Source organism: Heloderma suspectum, chromosome 2, assembly GCF_057233095.1.
Source record: "Heloderma suspectum isolate Gila_16-S chromosome 2, 16-S_ref, whole genome shotgun sequence".
Classification (NCBI taxonomy): Eukaryota; Metazoa; Chordata; class Lepidosauria; order Squamata; family Helodermatidae; genus Heloderma; species Heloderma suspectum.
The window spans coordinates 23337551-23360429 of record NC_139459.1 but is presented as its reverse complement, the minus strand read 5'-3'; the positions used below and the strand labels follow the sequence as shown (position 1 = coordinate 23360429).

The 22879-nt window shown below is 44.6% G+C and overlaps 1 protein-coding gene across 11 annotated transcripts in view; it reads right to left on the bottom strand.

Annotated features, from left to right (window-relative positions):
• NEDD4L (NEDD4 like E3 ubiquitin protein ligase) overlaps positions 1–22879 on the bottom strand; it is a 325991-nt gene that overhangs the window by 219343 nt on the left and 83769 nt on the right. For all 11 annotated transcript variants that reach the window (XM_084832979.1, XM_084832988.1, XM_084832980.1 and 8 more), the window contains one exon: positions 15288–15361. In XM_084832979.1, coding sequence (XP_084689105.1) covers positions 15288–15361 — 74 coding nt within the window. The remainder of the gene's footprint in view (positions 1–15287; positions 15362–22879) is intronic.

Here is a 22879-nt window from a genome sequence, read left to right as displayed (position 1 = left end):
AATTAATAACAGCAAAAGTAGCTAAATGCAACATTGTAGCCCAGTGGTAGAGCCCCTGTTTTCAATGCAGAAGGTTCGATCCACGGCATCTCCAGGAAGGGAAAAAGTTCCTGCCTGAAACTCTGGGGAGCCACTGCCAGTCAGTATCAACAGTACTGGACTAGATGGACCTGACTCAGTATAAGGGCAGCTTCCTATATTTCTAAGTACGGTAAGCGAAATGTGTAGCTTGGCATTTGTTGGACCAAGATCCCATTCAACACAGTTTAGATTGGGCCACAAAGCAACCTAAAGTCCTTTAGCTTAACTACAGTATGGGTCAGGCCGTCCATACCTCTAGCACACAAGTGACCTTCAGGGACAAGGACACAGGAACAAGGGGAAGGGAAGCTGTATGTCTGAAAAGCAAAACAAGGCCTCCCGACTGGGCTGTTTAATGAGCTCCATAAAACACAGTCAACAGTCATGCTGTTCTCGCTTCTCAACATGGGTAGCATGTGTGCCAACTAAAATGTACTCATAACTTAGCCGGTCCAAAAGTGATTCCCTGTTTATAAAACGTAAAAGGGCACCGAGGACAATGTTCGAAGAACAAGACAGCAGGAACCTGTTCTTCTACGGTGTCCAAAGGGTACACATAACTTCCAAAAGATTTCAGCATGATTAGGTTCACTGGGCAGTTCACAAAGCCTCCCTGACCCTTGCAGAAGCTAACGATGCCCCTGTGTACTGAGAATACTGAACAAAATAAGAAGCGAAGGCAGAGCTGCGTCGCACCAGGATTCAAGACTAGGTAGTGTATTGTGATGTGCGCTTTCATAGGCAACAGTCTATCCTTCTCGCAGTGCGGGAACCAGTTTGCTCTCAATCTGCCTCGATGGTAAAAGTGAGCACATGCGATCAGATATGGAAAAGCAGCAAAAGATTTAGCAGAGCTACAGAACTACTGCCAGATGCTTTAGAAGTCCTCTCTCCCAACTCCAAATTTCTGGTGACACAGCTTAGTTTTTAAACAGAGAAGTACTGTGTCTCAGGCTTCTGTGGAAATCTCATCTCCTCCCATGAATGGAATCCATTCTAAGGCTGCAATCATAGGCACACTGACACAGGAGGAAATCCCATGTGCATGGGAACAGGAAGCAATTGCTCAAAGATAAACGGAAAGGCTCTCTGTACAAGCCTCTTTAGATCATCAGAGAGGAGCAAAAAGATGGCTGCTCCTGTGATTGGGTTGTTCTTCTCTGCTGCTCCACATCCAAGCTGCTGGCCGAGGGAAGGCAAGTGAGCAGGCAGGTAGCACTGAAACTGGTTTGACAGGGTACTCTCTGCAGGTTCCTGTAACAGCTGTTGGCGATACTGCTGCTGTCACCTGGAGGCTTCTTGCCACACAAACCTCTGTTTCTGGACTCCCACATTAAAACACCACTTAGACTACAGCAGGGGTAGGCAAACTTGTATCCCTCCAGGTGTTTTGGACTACAACTCCCCATCAGCTCCACCCAGCATGGCCAATGGTCAGGAATTATGAGAATTGTATTCCAAAACATCTGGAGGGCATAAGGTTGCCTACCTCTAGTCTACAGTAAGGGTCAACAGTCAGTGGCCCCAGGGCAAACATGGCCCTCTAAGTGGTGCTACGCAGTCCACCAGTTACCAGGCAGAAAACAATATTCCGCTGAGAGAGCATACACTTTGGAATGCCTTCATACAAACCAATGGTGAATCCACATTTTGAAAAACAGTGTAGAATTCTGAGAGCCCCATCTTAAAATTCTGAGAGTGCCTTGGACTGCAAGAAGATCAAACCAGTCCATACTCCAGGAAATAAAGCCAGACTGCTCATTTGAGGGAATGGTATTAAAGGCAAAACTGAAGGACCTTGGCCACAGAATGAGAAGACAGGATACCCTGGAGAAGATGCTGATGCTAGGGAAAGTGGAAGGTAAAAGGAAGAGGGGCCGACCAAGGGCAAGATGGATGGATGATATTCTAGAGGTGATGGACTCGAACTTGGGGAAGCTGGGGGTGGTGACGGCCAACAGGAAGCTCTGGCGTGGGCTGATCCATGAAGTCACGAAGGGTCGGAAGCGACTGAACGAATAAACAACAACAACAACAGAACTGGAAAAGGTCATAGCAATCAAAATAATTAACAGGCTGGGAGCATCTTTCCTACATGGGTAGTTTCAAAATAAACTTGTTTAGTTGTTTTAGGGAAAGAAAGAAACTGGATAGTGGTAGACGTAACAGGGGTTTAGAAAATTATGCATTGTATGGAGAAAGTGGATCCAGAGACATTCATGCCCCCCTTTCATAATTACTAGAATGCAAGGTCATCCAAGAAAAATTACGGGCAAGCAAGTCGGGGGAGACAAAAGAACGTACCTCTTCATAGGACACATACATGATGGAATTAATTGCAATGAGATCTGGAGATGGCCCAAGGCTCAGATAGCTTTAAAGGGGATTAGCAGTGAAAGCTCCAGGTCTTTGAGGGCCCTTAGGCAAGACACCTCCCTCAGTGAGTCTGCCTTCTCCCCACCATTGTCACCAGCTGCTATTGCTTCTCCTCCTCTTCCTCATCATTGCTCCCCTGGCTTGCTTGACAGGCAGAGAGCCAGGGAGCAAGGAGACAGGGGCATCTAATGCTCCTCTTTTTCACCACCACCAAGCCAGAGCAAGTGGCAGGTGCACCAACAGTTTGCAATGGTGAAGAGCAGGAGAAACTCCAGAGTGCTCTGATGCAGAAATGACCCGGGCAGGTGACACAGTCACTCCTGAGCGCCCTCTCCAGAATAGAACTCATACGGCTCCGTGGTATACCCAGGAGCTGAGAGGTTGAAACAAAATAGGAGATGGCTTGAGTGCAGGTGGAGAAAAACTCCTAGTGGATGCAATCGACCTCTGGTGTGTGCCTATGGCCAGGTATATTCCAAGGCAGTGACAGTGCAAGGAAAAATTATTTCACTGCCTCTATTCAATCATCCAGGGGCCGTGGTGGCTTAGTGGTTAAGATGCTGAACTGCAGACTGGAAGGTCGGCAAGACAGCAGTTCAAGACCCGAGTTCTGCGTGACGGAGTGAGCTCCCGTCTTCAGTCCCAGCTTCTGCCAACCTAGCAGTTCGAAAGCAAGAAATTGCAAGTAGATAAATAGGTACCGCTTCGGCGGGAAAGGTAACAGCGTTCCGTGCACCTCGGTGTTCAGTCATGCCGGCCACATGACCACGGAAGCGTCTTCGGACAGCGCTGGCTCTTCGGCTTAGAAATGGAGATGAGCATCACACCCTAGAGTCGGACATGACTGGTTGGGGACACCTTTACCTTTTTTTTTAATTCAATCGTCCATATGCCGCCCAGGAGAGCTTTTTAGGGTTGTCCGGGGCCTTTCACATTCTGGCCTTAAGGATGCTATGAAATCATCTGAGGCCCACTGTAATACACTGGCTAGGCACTTCCAGAATAAAATCTCTTGCATCCGCCGGTACTTAAACTCCAGTATTACTGCAGGTGAATCAGGTGAGGTATCCAGAGCACAGTCTTGTCCAGTTTTCTTGGATGAGTTTCAGTTGGTACAGCTCAAGGACGTGGACAAGATGCTTGGACAGGTTCGTGCAACCACTTCCATATTGGATCCTTGCCCTTCTTGGCTAATAAAAACTAGCAGGGTGGGAACAGCCGCCTGGGCTAGTGAGGTGATTAATGCCTCGTTGCGAGAGGGAGTGGTTCCAGGCTGCCTGAAAGAGGCAGTAGTGAGACCACTCCTGAAGAAATCCTTTCTAGACCTGGAAAACCTTAATAATTATAGGCCGGTTGCAAATGTTCCATTCCTAGGCAAGGTCCTTGAGCGAGTGGTTGCCAACCAGCTCCAGGCACTCTTGGATGAGACCAATTATCTGGATCCATTTCAATCGGGGTTCAGGCCTGGTTTTGGCACAGAAACAGCCTTGGTTGCCCTGTATGATGACCTATGTCGGGAGAAAGACAAGGGGAGTGTGACCCTGTGGATTCTCCTTGATCTCTCGGCGACTTTCGATACCATCGACCATGGTATCCTGGGACAGCTCTCTGAGCTGGGAGTGGGAGGCACTGCATTGCAGTGGTTTCGCTCCTACTTGGAGGGTCACCTCCAGAAGGTGGTGCTTTGGGAACACTGATTGGCCCCGTGGATTCTCCAATATGGGGTTCCACAGGGGTCAGTTTTGTCCCCCATGCTGTTCACATCTACATAAAACCATTGAGTGTGGTCATCTGGAGTTTTGGAGTGTGTTGTCATCAGTGTGCTGAAGACACACAGCTCTATTTCTCCTTTTCATCTTCTTCAGGTGAAGCTGTGGATGTGCTGAATCAGTGCCTGTCTGTGACAATGGACTGGATGAGGGCTAATAAACTGAAACTCAATCCAGACAAGACTGAGATGCTGTTGCTGGGTGGTTCTGCTGACCGGATGGAGGGTATTCAACCTGTTCTGGATGGGGTTGCACTCCCCCTGAAAGAGCACGTTTGTAGCTTGGGGGTCCTCTTGGAACCATCTTTGTAACTTGAGGCTCAGGTGGCCTCAGTGGCACGGATTGCCGTCTACCAGCTTCAGTTGGCAGCCCAACTACACCCCTATCTGGACAGGGATAACCTGACTTCAGTTGTCTATGCTCTGGTAATCTCCAGGTTAGATTACTGCAATGCGCTCTAGATGGGGCTGCCTTTGAAGACGGTTTGGAAGCTGCAGCTCGTGCAAAATGCAGCGGCCAGATTGCCAACAGGGACTAGAAGGTTTGAATATGTAAGACCGACTCTGGCCCGCTTGCACTGGCTGCTGATATGCTTCCAAGCTCAGTTCAAGGTGCTGGTTTTAACCTATAAAGCCCTACACGGCTTGGGACAGCAATAGCTGATGGCACGCCTCTCCGAAACAAACCTACCCGTACACTATGTTCAGCATCTAAGGCCCTCCTCCAAGTGCCTCCTCCAAGGGAAGCTCAGAAGACAGCAATGAGGGAGAGGGCCTTCCAGTGTTGTCCCCCATCTGTGGAACAAGCTCCCTGATGAGGTCTGCCTGGCACCAACATTATTATCTTTTAGGCACCAGGTTAAGACCTCTCTCTTTTCCCAGGCATTTGGCAGCACATGATGAGTTTTAATCGGTCCTGGATGTGTCTTTAGTTATAACTGATAGTTCAGTGTTGTTTTTAGGTATATGCTGTTTGTGTATATTGTCTGTGCTTTTATGTGCTTTTATGTAAATAGCTTTTACACTTTTTATATTGTATTTAATGTTTTATCTTCTGTAAACCGCCCAGATTGCTTCGGCTATGGGGTGGTATAGAAATCCAATAAACAAATAAATAAATATGGCGAATAGGTCTATCAATGAAAGCATATTAGCCAAGACGTTTATATGGAATCTTTACATTCAGAGAAAGTATGCCACTGAATATCAGTGAGTAGCTGGAGAGTGGCAGTGTGATGAGAGCGCACCAGTGTGGTATAGTGGGTAGAGTGTTGGACTGGGACTCAGGATATCTGGGTTCTAGTCCTCATTTGGCCATGAAGCTCACTGGGTGACTTTGGGCCAGTCCCTGACTCTCACCCCAACCTACCTCACAGGGTTGTTGTGAGGATTAACATGGAGAGAAGGAGGACTATGTAAGCCGCCTTGGGTTCCTTGCAAGAGGAAAAAAAGGTGGGATATGAATATAATAAAGAGCAGCAGGAGAGGGCTATTGCCCTCATGTCATGTTTGCAAGCTTCTCAGAGGCATCAGACCAGCCACTGTGGTCTAGATGGACTTGCGCCTGGTCCAGCAGGGCCTCTATTATTATGGAGACAGCCAGCTTGGAAGGGGGGCACAATGAGGTAAAAGTTGCATGTTGCTCACCATTCCCTCCTCTCCTTAGCCGTTCCATTAAAATCATTTGCTAAAAGGATTTCCATCAATGCCAGCTATACCAGTTACCAGTGCGCTTCTGGGCCCAATTTACTGGAATTGGCCTTCAAAACACTAAATACTTTGGGTCCAGGTTACTTGAAGGACTGCCTTCACGCATACCAACCTGCTTTGAGAGCAATTAAGCTGACAGACACCAGGGACAGGGCCTTCTTGGTAGTGGCCACCCACTTAGAATCACATAATCATTTGTTGAACTCTGTTCCAATTGACATTGGCTAGGCCCCATCATTACAGTCCTTCAAGCAGGCCCTAAACCTTGGCCTAAAATTGACCTGGTTTATTAGGCGCCATTGCATAGATGGTGCTAGATCTTATTCTTACTGCTGATTAAACATTTTAATGGTTTAAATTTTCTGCACCGCCTTGGGAGGGTTTCCCCTTAAACGTGGCCTAAAAATCTAATAAATAAATAAATGCCATTGAGTGCAACTTTCCAATCCATTCCATCAACCAGCTGGCATAAATTCTGATGAACCAAAGCCTTTATGTTTCACAAGCATCTCCATTCTTTAGTTGGTAAAGTGATACTTCAGTGTTACAAGTTGCCTCAGCTTTCTGGAGAGGGACTGAGGCGCTGCATCCCTGTCACGTCACTTGTCGTTTTTGTTTGTTGATCATTTATATATGTTGAAGGGTCTGCAGTTTCCCTCATAAAAAAAAAATCAATCTCCGAAGTCATGCTGCAGACTTGCTGGTTTGTTTGCTTTTGCTTGTTAATCCAGTTACAAAAGGTTAAGGGACTGAGAACTAAAGAGGCACATCAGCGTGGATGCTTCTGGCAAACCTGACCCAATTCCATAAGGCCTGCAGCAATCGAGGAACCTGTACAGTGTGTTCCTATTTCGTTAACAAAACCCATTTCAGTTTAAAACCTTGAGAATTCTTTAACAAGCAGCTGGCAGACCTTAAAGCAATGCTGCATAACTCAAGCCACCTCAAGGCCCCTTTTTATCACCATCAACATTGATGTTAAAACGTTGATTATTATCTCCCCACGAGAAAAGGGCGCAAACAAGCCTTTAACATACACACTTTAAAGGCATAATCACATTTGTGTACCACTGAACACTATAGAGACCCATATGGTAGACTCAGGAGATTTAAATAGCAATACAATTATAACTGATTAATAATTGCGCTTTTAACTGCTTTTCATTTATTTGTTTTTATGTCATGAAGATGCCGTTTTCAATCTCTATTTTATTCTTGTTAGCCGCCTTGACTGCCATTTTTGTTTGAAAGGCAGAATATAAATTTAATTAATAAATGGCATTAAAATGTCTTCAATCATAGAACCGTAAGAGTTGAAAGGAACCCTGGAGGCCATTTAGACCAACCCCATGCTCAATGTAGGATGCAATTACAGAATCCCTGGTGGAAGGCCATCCAACGAACTCATCAACTCCTGAGGCAGTCTGTTCCACTGCTGAACATTAGGAAGTTTCTCCTAATGCTAAGCTGAAATCAGCTTCCCTGCAATTTCCACTCATTGGTTCCAGTCAGTGACGTGGGTTTTCTGGAAAATTTTGGCTTGGAAAATATCCCCCTCAAAATTATTGTGCAAATTAGGTTAATTTTCATAGAGTCATTTGCATCAGAAAATTTTCAGTTTGTACCAAATTAAGGAAGATTTGGCTTAAGCCTCTGTGGTGCCACCACACAGAAGACCCTGCTCTGCCACATGTCACATTACCTGAAGATGGTGCCCAGAGAAAGAAGCACATTACAGATCTTAAAAGCATGGAGATGTACACGAGGTGCAGGGAAGCCCAAAGATACACCAAACCTGGGTCATTAAAGGTTAATTCATAAGAACTTAGGAAGCTGCCTTATGCTGACTCAGACCATTGATCCATTTAACCCAGTAAAATGTGATAGGTTTATAGAAAACTGGGTACCATTTATTAGTTTTCTAAGATTAATTTATTAATGCCAAGCCCACAATTATGTTTCAGGATGAACAAACATGATCATGCTTTAATAATATACGAAATCAGTTCCAAGCTCACATGTTTGAATGTATTAACTTAAGGGTCAGCCCATTGGCCCATCTAGGCCAGTGACTCTCCAGAGTTTCAGGCAGGAGTTTTTCCTGCTCTACCTGGAGAGGTCAGGAATTGAACCTGGACTTTTTGCATGCAAAGCAGGTGCTCTACCACTGAGCTGCAGCCCCTGCCAGGTGTGCTTGGCTCATACGATGGGTTACCTGCAGTGCTAAAAATGCCAGGGCATGGCTCTGGACTAGTGCAATGTTCTGCTACCCTGCACACAAGCAGAGACGGGTAGTGCAAGAATCCCCTCCAGCAGCATCAAAGCAATACAGGAGCCCGATATGCACTGAGCGGGGGCGTCCCTCAGCTGCTTCATGAACGGCAGGCTACATGCAACAAAAACAAGTCCAGGTGTGGTAGGCCACGAAGCCACAGAAAAGGAGGACACATTTTGCTCATGGAGCCTATTATCTATTTACAGCATTTTTATCTTACCCTTCAGCCAAAAAAGGTCTCCCAGAACAGTTTAATAAGAAGACCATCCCTGCCCTCAGGCTTGTAATCTAAAAGACATGACACAAAAGGAAAAGGGATTGGGAGGAAGGAGGAAAAAAGCAAAACTCAAGTTGCTGTATTTTTAAGGGAGAGAACTTACATAATAAAAGATCCTATTTACACCACACTGATTAGACTTCAACTGCCAGAAGCCCCTGCCACCATGACCAATGGTCAGGAATGCTAGGGGTTGAAGTCCAAAATGCCTGGAGATCTACTTTCTGCTAACCCCTGCTTTAAAGCACACAGGCGAGAGAGATGAAGGTTAAGGCAACTGCATTCTGACAGCTGCATCTCGAGTGGTGAACTTCTGTGCATCCCTAATGATTATAACATGAACAATCTTTCACTCAGGGAGTTTTCATTTGTTCTTCCTGGAACATATAACTTTCAGGTGGCTAGAGAGGAAACATGAAGACTAAACGGGGCTCATGCATTCCAGACTTACAGAGGTGAATCCAATGGAATACTAGAAACGATTGCAGGAAAACTGAACAATTATTGAAAGCAAAATCTGCTGCAGAGTTTAGCAGACAACAAAAAGCAGCATTACTGAGTGACCGAATTTGATACACCGCCTTGCCCCTGAAGTGTCATGTTAATCTGAAAATACCACAAAAGCTGATGCCTTTAATATGGGGGTCACTCATCTCTCACAATTCCTCTACTACTACTACTACTACTACTTATTATTATTCTGCAGAGGGAAAAAGCTTCCTCATCTGACAGCAGTGTGCCACCAAACGTCAAAAATGAAAGGGAGATTCTAATTTTGAAAAAATGTACAAAGCTTCAGATTTCCAAGTTCAAATACACAAACCTTGCCCTTTAAAAAAATACTTGGAAGCAGTGATTGAGAAAGGCACATGTCTGAAATATGACACACATTTACTTATCATGCTCTATGAGCAACTTCTATCTTTTGTACTTCGATAGCAGATTCCCAGGTAAATGGCAATCGTCACTGAGAAGGCAAATTGGGAAAAAGAATACCAAATTGTTGCGTCACAACTTGAATTGTAGTGTTCTTAAAAATTTACCTACCTAGCTATTTTTTGGGTCTGATTCATCACTGCGTCTTAGCATGTTCTCTAAACCCTCCTCCTACACACAAATACCTAAGAGTCTGCATCAGGGAGATCCAAACTTCTTTGCTCAATAATGAAATAAAATAAAATATGAATCACATTCACTGTCACTTGGTTTGACTAATTAATGATGTTGGGGGTAAGCAGCACTATGCTTTCCATGCAATTCCTGTGTGGAAGCCTTTCAAACTACTGATCAAATTCCAACCAGGCACAGATACCTATATTTTTTATTGGTCAAAGTCTGAACATTTCTGGTCTGAACATTTCTGAGCTTGCAGTGTGATTCACGAACCAAAACAACTGTATTTGACAGCATGTGTACATTTGAAAACCGCACATGAAAAAATGCATAGTTTTGAAAAATGCGCACAAGAAGAATGCGTACATTTCAAAGATATGCACAATCGATGTGTACATTTGGAAAATACACACGAAAATATGCATGGATTTTCATGCGAAGAGAAAAACAAAGCTCGCAACCTGATACAGATTTGAGTTGGAATGAACTTTGAGATGGAAATCAGAGAAGTTTGATGAGTTCTGCTGATTCGCACATCTCTGCTCTGTGCACACACACCAGGTATAACAGGTGGGCAGACTTCAGGCTTGCAGGATCTACTTTTACTAAAACCCTGAGATCCAGCAACCAGAGCCTGGTGCAAAAACACACACTTAGAATGAAAGAATTCTGAGTTCAGGAATATCTTTCAAGTCCCAGAACGGAACTGAGTTGACAGTCCTTCTACACAAAGACCTACACAGGGTTATCCACCCCCGACCCTGCTCCAGTTTCCTGATCCTCAGGAGTATAACTGGGGGTTGGGGAGTTATTATGTTGTTACCGTTGTTAGACAACTGGGAGTCAGAAATCTTCACTGATCTACTTCAAATTACCAGATATCTACCAATAGAGTCGAATGTACTTTCTGCCTCCTCTGTCTTATATAACCAATATATATCCAATATTTCATTACACAGTGAACTTCTCCATAGGCTGTTTTGTTTTAGTTGACCCAAAAGCATATCCATGATACACTAAGAATTACCATCAGTGAGTGTCTTAATTTCTGCCCTATCCAGGGCGACCAACTGATTATGTGAACTTTCTTCTTGAGGACTGCTACAGGTTAGTCACAGCAAAAATGACCCCCAAAAATTGCAATTGCTATTGAAATGAGGGCTGCAAAGGTATCCTGAATTTGAAATCGCATAATGCTAGTTTTAACTGTATTTAATGTTTTTATTTGTTTGGTAAACCTTTGGTAGATTTTTATGGACACTGGACAGCATTACTCTTTGTTTTATGTTTGATTATATATACGTATATGAATGTTGTTACAAATTGCAATGGCCACTGGCTTGGTGCGAATAAACATTTGATTTGATTTGATGGGGTTGGACTCGATGGTCTTATAGGCCTCTTCCAAGCCTACTATTCTATGATTTCGTGATGTCTTTAGTGATCTTGTTGTTTGGTTGTGTGTTTTCTTCTCCATTGCCTCGATTTGTAAGTTTATTTTAAAATAAAATCCCATGTGAAAAATATATATGAAAAAATTGGAATACTTTGCCATGAAAATAGATGGGGGAAAAGTAAAAGAAGGCCATTGGATTTAGGAGGAGCTCAAACAGGACCCCAACACCCAGAACACTCTTCCCCAACCTGGTGCCATCCAGATGTGTTGGGTCCCATGAATTATGCAATCACAACACATCTGGAGGGCATCAGGCTGGGGAATGCTGCTCTAGATCCACTACTGTCCTAGATCCACTACTAGAACCTCACTCAAGAAGCTTACATGACAACAGAGGATTGAGGAACCTGATTCGGACCATATTTATAGGAAGGCTGCAGCATCAGCCATCACAGTAAGGTGGGCTCAGACAAGTCCAGATTGTGGTAGCCCCTACCATATGGAATCGTTCCCCAAAAGAGAGATGGCTGGGTGCACCTGTGGTTGTTTTTAAGAGGGCTTCACAAACATACTTCTCTCTGGCTTTTAACTGAAGAGGTTTTATGGTATTTGCTACTGTTAGATATTTGAAAATGCATTTTATTTTAACTTGCTTATTTTAAATATGCAAAAAACCTTGATCACTTGAAATATGCTACATTGATCAATTAATTCTAACCAATTACATTGATTAAACACTGCAGCTCTAGATTTAAACCATTACAAAATGATGAGAAGCCTATTCTTTTGCAGCAATAGTTACAACGACCCTTCTGCAGGGGCGGCCAGTATTATTATTATCGTACTGCAGACGAAGGGCCGAGGCAGAGAGACAGAGGGCGAAAACATACATTACTTTAAATCTGTATCTAAGAGCGCTGTGTTTTCCCCCCATTTTACTTTGGAGTAGGTGCAGGGGCTTGATCTGGATCAGGACCCTGGCATTGGGAGAAGGAGGTCTTTTAAGATCCAGATAAGGCCCTCTGTGCCTAATTTAAAGTTTAAAATAATACAAACCACAGCTGCTAGGCACAGATTTTCCATTCATTCATTCATTCAATCATTCAATTTCTATATCGCTCCAGAGTCAAAGCTCTCTGAGCAGTTCACAAAAATTACATTTAAAGCAATGTCTGTCCTGGCCCATAGCAGCCTGTCTAAATCCTCCAAATGAGTTCACTACTGGTAAGATTTGAACCCAGTACTTACTGGCTGACAAGTCACTCTCTTAGCCATGAACTCATCAGCTCTGAAGTCCACCTCCTTGACCCCTCAAGTCCCACCCAATCAAATCTCTGTGATTTTCGAGCTCTTAGCAGATACTGCTTAGACATTTCTCTCTATCTTATCTACAAAAAAAGGAAGAAAAGAGCTCACAATTATTGAAAAATTAGATGTGCATAGATATATGAGAGAGTGAAGCCACCTTATATATCGACCCATCAAGCACTCCAATGAGAAGTTCCTCTCCTTTAAACCAAGTATTTAACCTCTTTGGTTCTGTACGCTTCATATACCATTGTCTTAGGCCCATGTGAGTTTCTGTGCTATAATTTCTCTTCTACCAAGAGCAAATGGACCCTGTGGAGAAGAGCCTAACCTCCGTGGGAGCAAACACGCTTTGCATCAAAAGGTCATGGTATCATTAGACATGATAGAGGTGTACAAAATTATACATAGTGTGGGGGAAGTGGATAGGGAGACATTTTTCTCCCTCTCTCATAATACTAGAACCCAATGGGGTCATCCCATGAAGCTGATTGGTGGGAGATTCAGGACAGATAAAAGGAAGGACTTCTTCAAACAGCACATAGTTAAACTACAGAATTGGCTACCACAATATGTGGTGATGGCCACCAATTTGTGTGGCTTTAAAAGGGGTGTGGACAAAGTCATGGATAAGGCTATCAACGGTTACTGCTCTTGATGGCTCTATGCTACCTCCAGCATCAGAGGCAACATGCCTATGAACACCAGTTGCTGGGGAACATGGGTGGGAGGGTGCTGTTGTGGTCATGTGCTGTTTGTGGGTTTCCCATGGGCAGCTGGTTGTGCATTGCATGAACATAATGCTGGACTAGATGGACCCTTGGTCTGATCCAGCAGGCTCTTCTGATGTTCCAATTCAATCTCCAGGTAGGCCTGGGAATGACTCTTTCTGAAAACCTGGAGCAGGTTGGCAGAGGCTGAGCTGGAAAGTTGCAGCCAATCAGTGTAGACAATACTGAGTTAGACTGTTGTGAACCACCTAGAGAGATTCAGCCATTGGGTGGTATAGAAATGTATAAATAAATAAATAGATGGACCAATGGCATAATGCGCCTTGCTATGTTACTTTGGCAGTGGGGGTTGGGGGAGCAATTGCCCTAGTCTTCCCACATGGAGGGGTCATATCAACACTGACAGACAGTGCAATCTGAGAGATAGACAGACAAAGAGAGGGGTGCAATAAGAAGGGGAACCTCAAAACACCATTTAGCCCTCGGGCTTCTCAAGAGTCTTCAAAAAGGCCTGGAGAGCAATAAAACATTGGAGAGAAGATTCACCAACTGTACTGAAGTTATTCGCCCCCCAAAAAAGATTCTACATATGTCCTCATCCACCAGGGGGAGCTCCCAGTGTCATGAATATAAGGAAGGAGGTGCATTTAAAATGCCTAACACAAAAACAGTTTGGTGTATAGGAGAACATGGATAAGACTGTGCCCTTAGTAATCCCAACAGCCAGCGTATAAGTTAGTTCGATACTGTACACTAGGGATGTACGAAAGTCACTTACCTTTTCGAAGGGTGACATTTGCGGTGCGGGGGAGGCACTCCGTACCTCCCCCCGAAATCCTACCCCAGCCAGCTCCGCTCCACAGTAACTCCGTGGAGCCACCAGCTGGGTGCATCCACACGGCAGGTCTGCGGATGCAAATGGCGGCTGGTGTAGCAGCCGCCATTTGCGTCCCTTCGCTGAACCGTGATGGGCTACGTAAATATTTACGTAGCCTATCACGGCAAAAGCAGGGACGCAAATGGCAGCTGCTACGCCATTTGAGTCCCTGCTCTGAGCCGTGATAGGCTACGTAGATGCTTATTATGTAGCCTATCACGGCTTGTCAGGGATGCAAATGGTGGCCGGCATAGCGGCTGCCATTTGCGGCTGCAGCCCAGCAGCGGTGGAAGCCGCCGCTGCTGCCGGAGCCGCCGCTGCCAGGCAGGCTCCATTTCACAGGGCTTTCGCGGGGTGGTGGGGTGGGTTGCTCCGTTCCGCCACCGATTCCAGGGGGCCGAATTCACTGGAATTCAGCCTCCCTGGGATCCGTGGCGGAATTCTCTAACATCCCTACTGTACACACATTGCACACGCAGGAGGATCATTAACACAGTGGGTTGCTTAAGGCCATCTAGAGAATTCATGGATCAGGTGAGGTTTTCCAATTCACAGCTTGCAGTCTTAGCTACTATGCTACACAAGCTGTTTTTAGTCAATAAATCCCCAATATTTTCACCCATTACAGCTAAATAAATGTGCACATTACCCAAACATCACTGAAAGTGCCTTTTTAAAGGCATGGAAGGAAGTATGATATAAATCATCATTTGCAGACTGCATCATTTTTGTTTTTATTTAGAAACTGCATCCACCTTAGTGGAACACAAAGACCAGGTTCACATGCTCACCACAGCCCACCGTGGCTTATTTAAGTCACAGTGGTTTGCAGTGTGAGTGGGCAGCCATTTTGAATATTCAACCTCTGGTGGGGGCTTGCCATGGTTTGTCATGTCATCCCAAACCAGGCAGCAGGGATTGTTTGGAGGTTAAGCAACCCTCAAATAACCCTACAACAGACCATGGGTTATTTGAGGGTTGCTTAACACTCAAAGCACCCCTGATGCCCAGGTCTGAACCACACAACAAACCATGGCAACCCCTGGCTAGGGGCTGAAAAAGCAAAAGTCCTCCTGCACGTGCCACAAACTACTGTAGCTTAAATAAGTGTCTTAAATAAGCCATGGTGGGCTGCAGTGATCATGCAAACCAGCCCCAAAAGTACATCTCATCATGGCATATAGACCCAAGCAAAATATAGTCGGTCAAACTGCATTAGAAGACAGAAACTATGGCAAGCAGCTGCAGTTCTTTTATGGCTACTGTTTGTTTCTGCGCGTTTTGAAAAGTTCATGCTGCTAACGTTAGAAGAAGCCACCGCTCTGGTCTATTAGGTCCATCGTCACACAAGCAATGTAAATTGCAGCACACGTACCTGGCTCCAAAGATGTCTTTTCTGGCTAGATCTATTCCGGCTACAACTTTAACTCTAAGGGTCCGAGACTCCTCCTGTTTGAAAAAACACAAAGGAATAGAAAATAAATGATATTAAAATACTTAAAAATGTATGAATACAAATGCAAGCAGCATTTAAATGGCAGAAACTGAACTCTCCTTATAAGAGAAAGTACTATAACAGCCTCCCCCAACCTGGTGCCCTCCAGATGTGTGAGACTGCAAGTCCCATCATTCCCAACCAACTTGACCATCTATTGGCGGGGTTGGAGCCTAACACTGGTATAGAACTGGTGACCTAAGCCAGCCTTCCCCAACCTGGTGCCTTCCAGATGTGAGAGGCGGCAACTCTCACCACCCCAAACAGCTGGCAGTCCAACACATCTGGAGGGCACCAGGTCGGGGAATGCTGAAATAGGAAAACCAAGTCCCCTTAGGTTGTTACTTGAATGAAGAGGGAAAACAGATAAAAAAGGGACTCCAAGGATGCACCTGAAACACTTGTCCCCGTCATTGCGCTGCCCATGAGCTGCTGTTGTTAATAATAATTATTAATTATTAATAATAATTATTATTAATATAAATGCCATTTATATTAATTATTATTATTATTAATATAAATGTCATTTATATTTATTAATATAAATATATTAATGTATATTTATATAATTATTGATATAGTCTACTACTACTACATTTATATCCTGCCTGTTTTCCTCTTGCAATGAACCCAAAGTGGCTTATATGGCCCTCTTCCTCTCCATTTTATCCTCACAACAACCCTGTGTGGTAGGTTAGACTAAAAGTCGGCGACTGGCCCAAAGCCACCCAGTGAACCTCATGGCCAAGTGGGGACTTGAACCCTGAACTCCTGACGTCCAGTCCAACTCTCTAACCATTACATCACACTGGCTATCTTACGAATGTAAGAGTTCAGTTGTAGCTTCAGCAGTGAGCAGCCTTCTCTGCTCATGGAGGCTCCTTGTGTAATCTTGAACCCTGAGATCAAGGTTCTACCTACTGGCATGAGCAGCACAATGAAGGGGGCCAGGCTAAAAGCGTGCTCCCACAGCCCTTTTGCATTTGCTTTCCTCTTCATATGGGTCTGAAGAGGTCTAATATGTTTAGCCTGGAGAAGAGATGACTGCAGGGGGTTGCAGGGGGTGAACATGATAGGAAATTATTTATTTAAGTACATTTCTTATCCACCTTTCAAGACCATGGCCTTTTCAAGGCAGCTTACAATATAAAACAGTAGCACTCAGTATCAAACTTTAAAATCACCTTAAATTTAAAAACAATTTTAAAATAAGCCAGGTAAAATAAAATGCAATTTCAAATAGCTAACAGGAGCAAATAACGTAAGACCTTTTCAATGAAAAGCCAGAGGGAAGAAGTATGATTTTTAAAACCCTCTTAAAAGCAGTCACAGATAGTCAGCCATTTCTCTCTCAGGAGGGGATTCTGTAGGGTAGGGGGCCACCACTGGAAATGCCCTCTCTCTAGCACCCACCAACCTCACTGACCTTAGTAGTGGGCCAGTAAGTAGGGCCTCGAAAGATTATCTTAAAACACAAGCAGGTTCATACGGGTATAGGCTGTCCTTCAAATAACCTGGACCCAAACCGTTTAGGGCAGGGATGGGGAACCTGTAGCCCACAGGTCTAATCAGATCCACAAAGTTTCCTCATCTGACCTATGGCCCCACCCAGCACTCTCCCCAAGCCCCGCCCCCTGAGGCCAATGGGGAGAGGAACCCCTGCTGTTATGTCCAATCAGTTGTTGGAGACAGCAGCAGTTTTCCCTGTGTGCTGCTCTCCCTCCGAAATTGGGCCTAAGAAGATGAGTTTCACCCCTGCCCCCTGATGTCATCCGGCCCACGAAGCAGATGGTGGGGACACGTGGCCTCCAACCCAAAATAAGTTCCCCACCATTTACAGCTTTAAAGGTCAACAGCAGCCCTCTGAATTGCACACAGAAAGAAATGCACTGGCAACTTGTACAGCTGGTACATAACTGGTGTAATAGATCTGACCACCTTGTCCTAAAAAGGACACGGGTGGCTACATTCTGTACCAACTGAAGATTCCAAGTTATCTTCACAGGCAGCGCCACACAGAGTGTCTTACAGTCTGGATATAACTAGACATACATTAAAAGGGCTAGGCCTGCTTTCCCTAGATAGGATCACAGCTGACATAGCCACCAAACCTGGTAAAAGCCACTCCTAGCTACTTCCAATATCAGCGTCGAGTCTGGAAAAATAACTCGCTATTGGTCCTTCAAGGGGAATGCAATCACATACAGTACCCGTTGAATTCCTCTATCCTGCCCAAGTATTTCTGTCTTGTTTGGATTAAGCTTCAGTTTGTTCACTTTCCTCCATCCCCAAACCATCTCCAAGCACCTATTCACAAGTTACACCGCCTCCTTGGGATGAGTAGCTGGAAAACAAAGGTAGAGAGAACTACCTGTCATCTGCATCTTTGTGACAGTGCAATCCCTCCAGTGGTTTCATGTAGATGTTAGATAGCGTGGAGGACAAAATGGTACCCCGCAGGACAAATGCTATGGGGCAAAGGAGAAGTCCCCCAGCATCACTTTCTGAGACTAACTGGCCAAGTAGGATTGGAGCTACCATAACACCATGCCCTCAAACCCAACCCAGCCAGATGATCCAGGAGAATAGCATATTCAATTATTAAAAGCCACTAAGCAGTCCAGGGGAACTAACAGGGTCGCACTCCCCCTGTTCATTCTCTGGTGTACATCATCCACCAGGGCGACCAAGGCTACCTCTGTCCCAAAACCAGGCCTGAACCTAGACTGGAATGGATCCAATAGTAAGTATCCCCCAAGGCTACCAGGATTTAAGAGGCCACCTTGCTCCAGAACCTTGATCAAAAATGAAAGGTTAGAAACGGGGCTGAACAGCTGCCATGCAGAAAAGGGGAAAGACTTGTTCTCTGCTGCCACAGAGGGCAGCACTATATCTAATGGGCTTAAGTTACAGAAAGGTATACTTCACTTGAAAATTAGATGAAACGTCTTGATTGTAAGACCAGTTGAACAATAGAACCAATCACTTAAGAGCAAGGATGGGCAACATGTAGCCTGAATGTGCGCCCCAGCCTTTTTTGCACCCTCACTTGCCCCATTGCTGTGCTGCTGAAATTTGGCAGCACAGCAGCAGGGGAAAAGGCCCTTTTAAAAGGAAAATCTGTGGTTTGTTGGCAAATTTTGGTGGTGTGGCGGCGGCAAAAATATAACCAAAATTTGGCAGCAAACTTACAATTTTCCTTTTCAAAGCCCCCCCCCCCCAATGCCGCCCCGTAGCTGCACCATCAAATTTCAGCAGCGCGGTGGTAGCAGGACAAGTTGGGGCTGCAGTGAGGACTTCGCTGCAGTCCAGATGGGATAATGCAGCCCCCTGACCCCTCTCTAGCTCTGGATTTCCTGCACCAAGCACCCCCCGCCTCCAGTGTAGATTCGATGAAAACAAGCACTGTTAAAATTGCCAGGTGTCACAGTGAGTTTTCCAAGAGAGACACCAATTCCACATCCCCAAAATCATCAGGGCTGTTGACTGGAGAAGAGAACTCAAAGCCTTTCAAGCTGGATGCAAACACCACAGACAAGAACCTTCCTTGTCCTTTGAGAGCCAGTCCTATACCACCGCTACTACATAGCTCCAAGGTATGGCTCTGTCAGTGGGACAATGCATCACTGAGGTCAGACACTATGCCAGCCTGTCCCAACCAGGTGCCCTCCAAGAATGTTGGACTACAAACCCCGTCATCCCCAGCCACTATGGTAGCAGGTTGGAGAAGGCTGCACTAAGCTCTCCTTCAGCTATTCCAGGTAGTTTTCATGCCTGCCTGCCACATGCTCACCTAGTACTTGTCTGCCTGCCAGTCACCCTAGGTATTTATTCCATCTCCAACCACGGAAGTGCCCCTAAATATACAAGGAAGCATGAAAACGCAAGCAAGAGAACCACAAGGTAATTTCTTCTCCTTCTGCAGAAGCAACCCCAACCACCATCCTATGAAGACCTAAGAACACACCACACTTGAGGGAGTAACCAAATTCTCATGAGAAGCCATAGGTTTCGCCCACCAAGCTCTCCATGACAAAATACCTGCTGCACAGAAGAAATATAAACCAGAAGTGCAGCAGGGCTGTGACCATGTGGGGAGGGGTGTGGGGAAGAAGAGAGAGAGAGAGAGAGAGAGAGATCCCGCCTCAGGGTCATTCCAGGTTCCTCACCAAATGTTTATCTTTCTCTTCTTTTAAGAGAATCAAGCCTATAGCCCTTTTAGTTATGGAGGGGAAAGTGTGCAGGTAGTGTTCTACCCAAATACTCGCAAAGCAAAGTAGCTAGGTAATGTTTTCTTAAAATAAAAATTATTTACGATGACTGACAACCAAACACATTGAATTTAAATCTAGCTGTTGACAGAGAGTAATATACATCTTCCCTTTTACAGACAAACATATAGGTGGAATCCATTAGCTGACTGGAGTTTTTCTTTATGGTTCTCCATAATAACAAATTATATTTAGTCTCTTTTCCATATTCCGAGGACAGGCTTTGACAAATACTACTGCACAAGTCCCTGATTTGTACATACAATAAAAATCATGCTATATTTTATAAAATCAGATATTTTGACATTGCCTTTAGTTAATTTCAGTCGGTAAGTCATTTTTTCTGCCACACAGCTCCATGTGCCAAGTATTCAATGTTAGAAGTTCTGCAGTTTTCCAGTTTTTAGCTCTTACCCTGTGAGCTGCTATCAGCATGAATATGAATAATTCCTTAAATGTCACTTTTGGATTTTCCCTCAAGTTATTTGCTAAATAACTTTAAACATACAAGGCTATCTGTATGTTAATTCCTCACCCCTTCACCACAAAACATCTGGCTACAGATGTGGAAGTGAAGTCACCTAAAAGGGAAGTCCATAACACTTCCCCACCATGGAACTGGAGTAGTAATGATTCTGAGGTAAGAAAATCAAGATGTTGGCTCACATAATCCCACCACAACAAGATAAAAAGCAGCAGGAAATAAGAGGTCACTCCTTAACAAGACATCATTTTTGCCCATAGCACATCGGTTGGGCGAACAAGGGCAGTTCGTCTGCCCACCCATCAAAACTCCTGGAGAGATAATTGAAGGGCTGTATTAAAATACTTACAATAAAATAAACACACATGCTCCAGGATGACTTGGCTTCCTACCCATTCACAAGCTCTTATTGTGTGCAACATTTACATTCAAAACTCCTGTTCTAATTTCTAAGGGAGTAAATACATCACCGGAATATCAGTTCCACTTTGCTAACAAGGTGAGAAAGACAGAAAGTGATTAATTACCTAAGCCCAAAACACAAAAAAGGATTTAAACATCAATGCCAGCTTTTATCTAAAGCCAGAAACTATTGAAAAACCATGCCTTCCTAGAGGCATAAAACATTAGTGAAGTAATACTTCCACCTCTTCCTTAAGGAAGGATATTCAAGATCACTTAACTGTACACATAGGCCCAGTTCACACATAACAACCACCCAGGGTTTTCTTTTTTCAAAACACTGGCTTGTCGTGAACAAGCCAGCGCACTCTCTTCCCCTACAAGCCACAGTTGGAAATCAGGGTTAAACTGGATTCAGTCATCACTAAACAACCCAAGATCACGGCATGTCTGGGTTATTTGCCATTCCCGCTGGCAGGAGCCAAGCAGGAGCAATCGAGCAGCATCAGCTGGCACACTGGTTTAGTCATGACAACCCAGAGTTTAAAAAAAAACCTGGCTTTTCGTTATGTGAAAACTGGGCCATATACGTGACCTCTTAACTCACTTGGCTCTTTTTAAAAGAGAGAACCACCCGTTTGTATTTACAACCAGGATTAGTGTATGGGGCAAACCTGGAGGTTCCAACATGGGCACAAAGTGGAATGAGGAGACAAATTCCTCAGCAGGACACAAGGACAGGGTAGTTATTCCAGATTCATTAAAATGGGACAAAGGGGTGCCATTCTGGACAGGTGTTTCTATTGCACTGCCCCCCCAAGAAAATGAAAATTTAATATTTTTCCTCGTTCTCCCCCCTACACACAGTCGCACATGAAACTATTATGTGAGAGATGACTTTTTCTACCTACACCATCTGCTGATAACAAACTACACACCATTCTAGATGTGGCCACAGGACATATCTATTTAACCACCTGTGTGAATATTTTGGGAAGGCATGGACAAATATGTCAATATCAGTTCCTCATTTTTCCAGTCTTAGGTTCTTTCTGTCACATTTCTGCATCGGCCTGTGACTTTTTTTTCCTTTTTAAATCTGCACAAAATGTCATAAGCATTTTACCATTATATGCATTTTGTACACAATTTTGCCTAATAAACACTTTTTTGCGAGCCATTTTCCTTAATGCAATGCTGTTTTGTATGTTTCTTCAATGATACATGCATTTTAGTGCATGTGTTTCCCCTAAAGTATGGATTTTGGTAGTGATTCTTTCAAGAACTATATTGCTACATTTCAGAAAGTGTGAATACCAAAAGATTAACTGTGTTCCAGTTCACATATTGATTTGGGAACGGCGAATTTGGTGAGTTCTTATCAAAATGCGAAGTGAACGAAATTCTCCGCTATCCCTAATTTTGGGATGCCAGTGATAATCTAGTGGAGACATAACACCCCAAACCTCTGGCTCTTTGATAAAGGATCCTCTGAGATTTTATTCATTGCTCAAGAGAGGCCAAAACACCTCTCCTGTTAAGAACAGCTGCCTAGACACCATCTCTCTTGCACCAACTTTCAGTTTCTTTGCAACACTTAACAGTAGCTGAAACCCACACACGCTCAGCTGCCAGGAGCTGCTGTGGTAGTTAAGGAGATGAATACTGTTAAGACTGGGTTTTGCTATTACACATACAAACTGCACCTTTATTTTTGCATGGTAGGCTTTCACCCAAGCATGACCACAAATGTTAGTGATGTGGTTAGGAAATTCCAATTGCAGCATTTCAAACTGGAAGGAAAATGACTCTGCTCCCTCTCATTCAATATCTCAGTTAAGCAAAGAGGTGGTGTGTAACTGGGATATCGAAACTGTGGCGAGCTTTACATGCCTCTTGAAGATGTACCTGTTTATTGAGGCGTTCCCTTATGTAATCACCCTGCTCTGTTCTACTGTTCTTGTAATGCTTTAAGGGAGCAATCCTATGGGGATAGTCGGCCGCCTCTGAACTTGGAGGCGACCACCTATCCAATGCAGGGTGGGTGGAATGCAGAGGGGATCTTCTCCTCTGTGCTCCAGCCACCCTGAATTAGCAGCTAGATGGCCAATTTCGGCTGTTTATTTGCAGAGCTTCAGAGTGGGGGGACACAGACAGACAGCACGTAGGAAGCGTCGTAACGATGCTTCCGCCTTCCCCGCCCCCCGTTGCTCATGAGTGCGGAGCCTGAGACGATCCACCCCTCTTACAAAGCAGCAGGGGCCGGGAGGCGGTTTTCTGGGAATCAACCTTGGAGCGCGAGCTCTGAGGTCAGT